The 10,417-nt window shown below is 40.8% G+C and overlaps 1 protein-coding gene across 3 annotated transcripts; it reads left to right on the forward strand.

The window, feature by feature from the left end:
• Nucleotides 1-1,244: 1,244 nt before the first annotated feature.
• On the forward strand, nucleotides 1,245-8,188 carry Spry3 (sprouty RTK signaling antagonist 3). Of its 3 annotated transcripts, XM_029567769.1 has the most exons (4): nucleotides 1,245-1,349; nucleotides 1,512-1,637; nucleotides 5,884-6,006; nucleotides 6,709-8,188. In XM_029567769.1, exon 4 carries the CDS (start codon nucleotides 6,815-6,817, stop codon nucleotides 7,679-7,681), a length of 867 nt encoding a protein of 288 aa, XP_029423629.1. In that variant the 5' UTR covers nucleotides 1,245-1,349; nucleotides 1,512-1,637; nucleotides 5,884-6,006; nucleotides 6,709-6,814; the 3' UTR covers nucleotides 7,682-8,188. The 3 variants fall into 3 exon arrangements, with proteins under 3 accessions (XP_029423629.1, XP_008840276.1, XP_008840277.1); XM_008842054.3 differs by having other exon boundaries at nucleotides 1,245-1,637; XM_008842055.2 differs by lacking the exons at nucleotides 1,245-1,349; nucleotides 1,512-1,637 and adding an exon at nucleotides 5,634-5,669.
• Nucleotides 8,189-10,417: the final 2,229 nt, after the last annotated feature.

Genomic DNA, 10,417 nt, shown 5'->3' on the forward strand with positions numbered 1-10,417 from the left:
TTGAATTTATCCCAGTGCTTCTTTCTGGGTGCCCAGAAGTCCTATTGAACTAAATAATGGATTCAAGATAATTTACTGGAGGATTTGTCTTTTTCTCTAAGAGTAAATTAAGGCTGCTTTATTTTCAAAGCCCTTAAAGTCCCAAGGAGACTCCATAAGGACAGGAATTCACAACACCTACCACAAAGGAAGCTACTCAATAAATATTTGTTGTTAAATGCATGACATATTGAAGGAAGAAAAGGAATATAGGTTGGATAATGGTTTCCCAGAGGATGATGGATGGACAATCATTAGTGCTGAAAAAAATGGGAATGAATGAGGAAAAGGGGCGGCGGAAAGGCCTTAAAGGAGAAGCTCAATCTTTATCAGATTGAAGCTGCAGTCACTCATAAAGGGCTGAGCAGCTTGGTACGACTGTGATTGGCAGAGATATTTAAATAAGGCCTCCTTAAAATTGTTTCTGTCCCCCACCCTAACCCCACTCCCCTTTAAATTTTGTTTCAGTCATTACCCAGGGACCGGATACAGAGATTCCTATGGGGAGTTCTAATGGGTCGATTCAATTTCAGCTGGATGACGCCACTTAGCCAAGCATTAAGAGCTGCAGCTCCGGGAAAGCAACGACACAGAAAGGGGGAAGAGAAAGAAATTATAGCAAGAAGGGATAAATCCCTTCCCATCCTCCCCTACAACCCATTCACAAGACCTCCCGAAACCACGTACATTCACAAAAGAGCAAGTTAGCCGAGCTGAACACACAGTGCAACCTCACCCCACCACACACACACACACACAGACACAGACACACACACACACACACACACACAGACACACAGACACAGACACACACACAGACACACACCGCGGCAAGATTCTATACCAACACACCCAGAGCTATATAAATAATGACACACTAGCGGTATCTATTGCTCCGTCGAGATACCCTGTGTCTACAACTGCAGTTTCTGCTGCTTCCGTTCATCTGACAGATTGCAGGAGACGGAGGCGGAGGTGGAGGCAGGGGCAAAGGGAAGGTGGGGGGAGTAGGGAAAGAGGGGAGAGATGAGAAGGGGAGGGGGAGGGGAAGAGGAGGGAAGGGAAATATTGGAGGAGGAGGAGGAGGAGGAGGAACTAGAGGAGGAGGAGAAGGGGGAGGAGTAACAGGCGGCGGAGGAGGGGGAGGAGAAAGAGAAGGAGGAGGAGAAACAGGAGGAGGAGGAGAAAGAAGAGGAGGAGGAGAAATAGGAGGAGGTGAATAACTTACCCTGCTGAGCTTTCTTTGGGGAATACGTGCATCAAGATTTAGATCTGCATGTAAAATCCGTACAGAGTGTCTGCCACTACAGGTCTGATTCCTCTCTCCTCTCTCTGTCTCTGTCTCTGTCTCTCTCTCTCTCTCTCTCTCTCTCTCTCTCTCTCTCTCTCTCTCTCTCTCTCTCTCTCTTTCCTGCTGTGTCAGAAGGACCAAGACAGAACTATCTCTGTTTCCACCTTCTCTGACACTAAAGGAGTTTTCATTCAGACTTTCTGAAGAGCGGTGGAGAAACCTAACGACTCAGGAGAAGAGGTCCTTTGAGCCAGATGGAGCATTAGTTCTTCTGCTTTTCTCAGCATGGATAAACCATTTTCTCAAGGTAAGCCACGGGGATTAGCTCTTAAAGATTCCAGAATTCCTTCTGTGTAATGCACAGATTGCCATTCATTCCAGCTTTCAGGGTGTGTGTGTGTGTGTGTGTGTGTGTGTGTGTGTGTGTGTGTGTGTGTGTACAAGCAAGAGACTGGGTAAAATAAGATGAAAACCCTTAAAATGACATTTAAATGAATCAGCTCTTGTAGAGAATTATCCGTACTGTAAATTTATAAATCAAAATAGGAATTCTATATAATCCCTTTTTTAGCTAAATGTCAATTTAACATCTCGCCTGTTAACCTTTAAATGCATTTTGGTGCTTACCCAAGCTCCTCATAGCGCAGCCTAACCACCCAAGGTGAGGACGTAAGGAAGAGCCCCTGCTGAGGCCAGTCTGGCTGCCCAGCGGGCATCCTGTCAGCATGGGGCTAGTCTGCTATTGGCTCACAAGTCTAGGCTGTGCATCGTTCAGATTTCATCACATCACCTTGCCTTGGGTAGAAATGGCGCAAGCTGACACGGCATAACCCCCTGCTTACATTGAGTCAGAGGAATGATTTAGAAATTTCTGGATCCATGCCTGGGTATATGTGCACATATCTGTATGTGGCATAAGGAAATTTTGTCTAAACTGAGAACCTGTAAGCATTTCTAGTTAACCAATATGCATTTGATAGGACCTAGGGCAACGGTTTACAGCACACTTCCTTCCACACATTAAATTATCACTTACCTATGAATCCTGCAAATCAAGTTCCATATACAGAAAACAGATCTTGAACTCCTAAAATAGAAAATATATTTTCAAATGCAAACTATTGTTGCTTTTCTGCACATATTAAAACCTCACTGTACTGTGATGTGTTATCACATGAATTGGGGTATGTACAATGTTAAATCATGTTCTCAACAAGCCAGCTGCATACAAATAAGGCGCAGACTAGCTGTTTATCCACGGTTAAGTATTAGCCTTCTCTCTTTGACTGTAAACATACACTAAGACTTTATTGTAAAATTCTGGACGTATTGTTTCTTTGTGTTCTGTTTTTAGGTCTCTTATCTATGAAACATAATCTAGTGATCTGAATGACTTGAATTTGGAGGTATTTATTCAGAGCTGAGGAGTTGAGTAGTGAGGAAGCAAAGAATTAAAAGGAAAAGAGACTGATTCTTCATGAATATTTTTGAGACTTAGATATGCATCCAAAATGAAGCATAGAATTTAGAATATCAGGAAAAGAATGGGCTTTAAAAACCTGTCTTGCATACCCCTTCATTTTGCAGATGAAGCAGCAGAGGTCACTTGCCTATTGTAGCACAGCAAAGTAAAACTAGCATTAGGCCTAGAAACCAAGTTTTTTGCCTTATAAAATATTTTTGGGCCTAAAGAAAAGATTCCAGTGTCTTAAATAAACAAGTAGCTTCTTAACGTTTTTCTCAGCATTAGAGGTATATGAATTCATTTGGTATTATATTTTTTCTCTGCATCAGTCATCATTAAAACACCTAAATCTTTAATAATGCCAGTCTTAAAACTGGAAGGCTCACTGGCTTGAAATAAACTGCTACAAGACTTAATGAAACTATTAAAGTAATGAATAGGACTGGGGTAATAAAGTGACAAGTTAAGAGTTAAATGTGGTGAGACCCTGGCAGCTCCAGCGAGATGTATGCGGTATGAGGGAGGCCCAGTCAGTAACGGAGAGGTCAGTAATGTAAACTATATACAACTTGGTATTTGTAAGGGAAGTGTGCTTTGATAGAGATGCAAATGGTTTTGCACAGAGAGGGAGTTTTAGAGAGCAGATTTGGAAGAGTAGAACTAAGAAAACATATAAGGCCATAGCAGAAATTCTCCCCATGTTTGCTTTCAGTTATTCTGAGAACAAGTGTATATAACAGCAAGAGTACAGGGAAAAGACCCACAGAACACCCCAGAGTCATTACACAGTAAGGTACAAAACAACACTGAGTCCATGAAAGTGGGAGAAAACAGGAGTCAGGCCTTCCTTCTTCTTGTTCTCCCTCTTTTTTGAAATCAACATTGAGTCATACTGTATCAAAAAGGATTTATCATAGAAATCAGAAATGTCTTAAGGCATTACCATAGAAGAGCTTTAGGCAAAAATTTTTAAACTTCAGTTTCAACATAGCAGGTTTTAGATTCCAGAGAGAAGTTCATTTTCTTTCATTAACAAACATCATGATTTCCTGAATATGTTTAGCTTCCTGGTCCCTAAATTGGTGTAAGAAAAGAAATTTCTATTTAGGTAATATAGCGAATTTCAGGGCTAGAGAAAAACTATTCAGAAAGCTGTGAGCACCTGGCCAGCAAGACTGATGGGGGTGGGTTTACAATGCATCATTCATTACTGCAGAGGCACTACGTGACAAAAATCACTAGAGTCCATCAATACACAGCCAAGACTCATAATCACATTGACTTCTAGTTAATAATATGCGATATGTGTATTTTGTTGTTTAACAGAATGTGGAATTAACCAACAGCCCAGGCAGTTTCTTAATTGTTGCTGTTCACAAAGAATGGCTTTTTAATGGGTGGACTCCTGAATCATAAACATGCATCAGTAGTAGTTTCTCATCTAGTCTATGTGCTGCAGCAGTCTTTTGCCTATTTTTTCCTCAACATTTTCCTCCTCTTACCTTCTGTTATTGTATATATCTATTTCAGTTTATCATTTTTAGCTAGATCAGATTTGGCAGGTCCAGGATGGCAAAAAGTTTAATATCACTTAGTCTTTTAAATCCTGCCCAACACCTTAATTTTACCACGATCATAACTGCCCACACTGTGCCTCAGAGTCCATTCTAATAAAAAAAAAAATTAAGAGCAAGAAAAACCCAATTTCACACCATCAGTCCCCTTACTTGAAGGCAGCAGTACATCATTATTGCAGATTGATTCCATAGCATCCTTTAATCATCCAACCAAGTCTCTCAGTCTTGCAGAAATCTAATTAATATTTTAATACACGTTCTTTTACCTAAACACCACATGGCCTTCTGGTTTCCAGACAAAAACCCCTTGAATATGGTTCTGATTATTGGTTCTGAATCCTCTGTTTGTATTACGACCTAAATTCAATCACGTTCAGCTTGCAACTTTGTAGGTATGTCCCTCAAGTATTCAGTGATAACACTGTAATCCTGTCTTTGGAATATAACATGATTATCTCTTTTAACTACTTCTTGACATTTTCCATATCTATCTATCTATCTATCTATCTATCTATCTATCTATCTATCTATTATTTATTTGTTGATACATCTAATTACATCCAGTATGTGTTACTGTATTTAAAGTGTACTGGCTTTGAAGGATTCCGCCCATCCTGTATTTGATGAGTGGGACATAAACCTATTTCCTATAATTGTATCAAAATACACTTCACAGTCCAAAGCTTCTACATTCACATATAAACTCTAGTCCAGCTAAATATGCACTTGTTTATTCAGAAGTCCAAATGAATACTATCTATTCCTTTCTAATGCCAAGACTATGAATCTGCAAAGATTTTGCAAAGCAGCAGGTGGGAGGTTGCAGCGGTTTTGAGTGCAAGTGGTGAAGGTTTATTTTTGTTTTTGAATTGTACAAATAAGAGAACATTGCCCAACTTACCCTTGATGACTTGAAGATGTAGGTGATGAATGAAAATATTGTTCAAATTACAGTTCAAATGGTCTGTAGAAATACAAACCATTGTGGGGTAGTATCCTTGGAGTTTGCCTAGACTACCCCTATAATTATATAGGTGGTGAAACTGAGGTCAAAGAAAGCAAATGATTTGACAAAATTATCATATATATTGGAATCTCAGGGTTTCCATAATTTTTATTTCATTTTTAGGCAGATACAAGTCCAGTTAATGAGGTTTGTATACCCTCAAAAGTCACTTAGCTGTAGTAGTTACTAGCTGCTGAACTTTTCATGCACTGTATCATTATTTTTCCTGTTATTATTTTGCTTTGGGCCCCTTTCAGTGTCAAGTTTGCTTTCTTCTGGAAACCTAATCAGGTACTGTTTCCTCTTTCTCTCTGTTTTTCATTGTTTTCATTAGTCATTCAAGCTTTCCAAGCCATACAGTAGTATGAGTAATTTGTATATTTTGAGGAAGCCTACAATTTGCTGGATTTTAGATATATACTATATTCATGATAATGATTTTTATGTCCTAATGCTCAAAGTTGTCTCTTGGATTCATGTTTCCACTTCCTTTTTGACCATTCAGTCTTCTAGGTACAGGAGTCTGCTGCTTGTACAGTCTTTTCTGCATGGTCACCACTATCGATTCTACACTTGATCAAAGTCTCTCAGAGAATGACTACAAAACTCTTTGTGGCACAATGAAGATGTAAGAATATGCTTTCTAATAACCAACTAAGCTTAAATATAGTTTAGGAACATTTATTCTCTTTAAGAAAACCATTTTTGTGTAAAGCTAGAGAAAAGCAATCTATGCATATTTGGCTTGGTAAATAAAATAGTACAATTACAGGCGATATTTGAAATAATTATTGCCTTGGTTTCTATATTTTGCAGTAGTTGTCCCATTCCCCAGTGTTAGTCATATCCAAATACAATTGATTCTGGAAGCAATTGTGGGTTTTATGACACATGCCTATAGTCCCAGCTACTCTGGAGGCTGAGGAAGGAGGATGGTTACATATATGGGAAGCTTCTTGTGGTAGAGATTTGAACCTTCCTCTATTGCTTCAGCATTGATTTATGAAGTGATCTTTGTATTTAACATTTGGCTCATTTTAGAATTCTGATGTTCAAAACTTAGATTTAGCTGCTTCTGTGAACTTAGTCACATGATGAAATAAAAAAGGAATTAATCTAATAATACTCCCAAACTGCTTTATAATTTGGATGGGATGACCAGTTTTGTCTGTAATAGGTGAGTTCACTTACAAAATAAAATAACATCTTCATATGAAGACTACAGTAAAGTGATTCAAAGTAGAGGTGGTGATAAGTCTTAAACTTCATTGGTTCCTCTGCACTTGTTCCTGTGTGTTCTTATTTATTATTTCTGTTCCTTTTCTCCTAGGATTTTCTGATGTGCCCTGAAGTCCATGTAATTACAAGGGCTCTTCTTTATCACCATAAGTGCCACTCTGACCTCAAATCACTCAGAGCTCAAAAATCAAGGCAAAATGGATGCCACAGTGATAGATGATTTCCAACAAATCCTGCCTATTGAACAGCTGCGCTCTACTCACGCTAGCAATGATTATGTGGAAAGGCCTCCAGCCCCCTGTAAACAGGCTCTCTCCAGCCCTTCCCTTATTGTGCAAACCCACAAATCTGATTGGTCCCTGGCTACCATGCCTACTGTCCTCCCACGCAGTCTCAGCCAGTGCCATCAGTTGCAGCCCTTGCCTCAGCATCTGAGCCAATCTAGCATTGCCAGCTCAATGTCCCATAGCACCACTGCCTCTGATCAAAGGCTCTTGTCCAGCATTACACCCTCTCCTTCAGGCCAGTCCATCATCCGAACCCAGCCTGGAGCAGGGGTCCACCCAAAGGCTGATGGTGCTCTCAAGGGAGAAGCTGAGCATTCTGCAGGGCATCCCAGTGATCACCTCTTCATCTGTGAGGAGTGCGGGCGCTGCAAGTGTGTCACCTGCACCGCGGTTCGCCCTCTCCCTTCCTGCTGGATGTGCAACCAGCGTTGCCTTTGCTCCGCTGAGAGCCTCCTCGATTATGGCACTTGCCTCTGCTGTGTCAAGGGCCTCTTCTACCATTGCTCCACTGATGATGAAGACAACTGCGCCGATGAGCCCTGCTCCTGTGGGCCTAGCTCTTGCTTCATCCGCTGGGCAGCCATGAGCCTCATCTCCCTCTTCCTACCCTGCCTGTGCTGCTACCTGCCTACTCGTGGATGCCTCCATCTGTGCCAGCAAGGCTACGATAGCCTCAGGCGACCAGGATGCCGCTGCAAGAGGCACACCAACACTGTGTGCAGAAAAATCTCTTCTGGTAGTGCTCCCTTCCCCAAGGCCCAGGAAAAGTCTGTATGACCTTCCCACAAGATATCGGATGCAGAGTGTTCTTACCCTCTTCAGTAAAGTATAGGCCTCATATATGTGTGTGTGGGGGGGGGATGATAATAAACTAGCCAAAGTTAGGGCCTCACCTCTTTTGTTCCTGCAGTGTCAGTAGAATGGCAAAGTACATCCTCGTGCAGGATGCCTTGCTCTTTTTCATAGTATCTATCCCACTCTTCTCCAGTCTTTTTACACCCTGCCAGCTCAGCTGTCATGGCAAATTCAGGTGATATATGGGCATGAGGTTTGGACACTGAGGACTGACAGAGCCAGCAACGTGGAGGTTTAGGGGCTCCCCAAGGTAATGCCTCTCGGTGCAGGCTCTGATTGTCACTCTGCTTTCCACAGTGCCTTTGAAGACTTTCTTCTAAGGTGGTCATCATAGGTCCGTGTGGAACAGCGTTCAACCTTCCAGGGAATATGTCTGTCTGTCTGTCTGTCTGTCTGTCTGTTTTCTCTCTCTCTCTCTCCCTTTCTTCCCTCTCTCTCTGCCCATCCCTTCCCCCATCCCTCTTTTCTTCCCTCCCTCCCTCTTTTTCTCTCCCTTTCCATCTCCCTCTCCTTTCCTTTTCAGCGTCTACTTTCACCTTTCTACATTTTTTCTCATTTCCTACTTCGCTACCCTCTGCTTTCTAAGATTAATCCTCTCTTTATATTTTTATTTTGTTTCATAGTTTCTTTCTATCTGCTCCTCTTTCTCTGACACATCCAAAAGTGCTGTTTTTTCATAGGTGTTTCCTTAGATGCCAAACTTTGCTACGCTTTACTATTTACTAAATTTTATTAAGGGAAATGGATTACTGTAATGAAATGATTGCTAGCAATAGTCTGTATCCCAATGTGTGTACGCACTCACAACCACACTCACTTGTTTGTGAGCATATGAGATTATCTTATATTTCAAAATTCAATTAGTTGGAGATTTTTTTCCTTTCTCGATAATAAACTTATAGTACTGACAGATTCTACTAGCATGCTGAGTAGGATAGTAAATCAGGATGCTCATAACTTTGTATGTCTGACCCAAGTGCCAAAGGCAGACGTGCTTTATAGCTAAATGAACAAAGCAAAGGATATTACAGAGGTATGTTCTCTCTTAGAAGCTATTTTTCCTGAGACTGCATGGCTCAGGCCTTAATAATGGACATAAAAAGTCATAAAATTTTAGAGCTGGATGGAATCTTAAATATTAATCTAGTTCAATGCCCCAGTTTTACAGATGGGAAAACTGAGGCCTGAAGATAGGAAGGGATTTGCCTAAGGTCACACACTTGAGTTGATAGCAGAATTTGGACAGGAATGCAGGCCTTCTGACTTCTAGTTTGTTTCTCCCATATACCACACTGAGTCATTGGACTTTTTCTTAGGACTCTGTTAACAATGTCAGAAAGCCATTCTCTCCCAACTATTCTTCAGAACCCATGGGAAGTGTAATTGTGGTGGTCTTTCTGCAGTGCATGGTAGGTAGCTAATAAACTACCAGGTATTGAAGCTGCCCCCAGTGGACATCACCTTTGACTCTGTCACCTTGTAGAAGCTCAAAAGTGGAAAAGAAAAAAAATTTAAAGAAACCCTAACGAAGCTGTATCTTCGCCATTGCATCTCCTCTTTGCTGCATACACTGTGCTCCCTCCTGGCTTGTCTGCAGTGGTAGCTGCCTGAGAACTTAGATTTCAGCACCAGTGAAAAACTGAGATGAAAGATATGCAATGAAGAGAAATTACTTCCCTCATAAGATGTACAGAGGGCCTGTGCTGCGAACCCCTGCCAATGGGAAAAAGTCTGCAATGGTGATGACAGGCTGCTAAAGGCTGCTTCTAAGAGACATGAGAATTATATAGTTTCCCTCAGTAAGTAAACCCAAAATTTACCAAGGAATTCAGAGATTGAGGGCACTTGCTTGAAATCAAGGTGCTCCAACTTAGTTTAAGACTTCCAGACTCTATGTATCATCTCTTTTAAGGTGTGCATGGATGTGTGTTGCAGGGTGAAGTGAGGAGTGATTAGTCATGCCCAGGAGGAAGAAAGGGAATTCCATGTCCCATTGTTGGATCTATACTGCAGAAATATATGCCACATAGTCTTTGTCGGCTCTGAAACTTCCTGAAGTGTATTGACATTGGGTTGCATACAACCCCATACCTTCAGTTACATTTCTTCTTGTAGAATTGCTTTGCTCTATTTTTGTATATATAAATATGTTATGATGATTATTAATACTGTTAATGATATTGCTGCAAATGGTGCCATATATAAGATTAGGCTTCTTGAAACATTTATAAATCCCAAACCAATAATTGTAATTTCTTATGTTGCTTTTAGATCCTTTAATTTATTTTTTTAATCTTAAAAAATCTGCCTGATTGTACTTCAAACTTATCTACCCCTAAAAGCTGTTCCCAGTTATCTGGGTGAAGATGGGTGGTAATGAGTAGCAACACACATATTTCTTTCTGTGTCTATCCAAAATTTTCTTAGAGTCCAGATATCTAAGGATTCTCTGATACTAGAGCATTGTTCTGGAGCTAAAGTTATTCTATGGATGCTTGCTTATTAGTTTCAAGTCCCTTCTTCATAGCTCCTTGATATTCTAATCCTGCAGTCCTTACTCAGGCAAATTGTGCACTGCCAGAAGGGTCCTGGGCTCTGCCATATACCCAGAGAAGCTCTTCTCAGTGTATTTCTAAATGGCCTTATACTTGGTAGAAG

Source organism: Nannospalax galili, unplaced genomic scaffold (genome assembly GCF_000622305.1).
Source record: "Nannospalax galili isolate Female #2095 unplaced genomic scaffold, S.galili_v1.0 scaffold880, whole genome shotgun sequence".
Lineage (NCBI taxonomy): Eukaryota > Metazoa > Chordata > Mammalia > Rodentia > Spalacidae > Nannospalax > Nannospalax galili.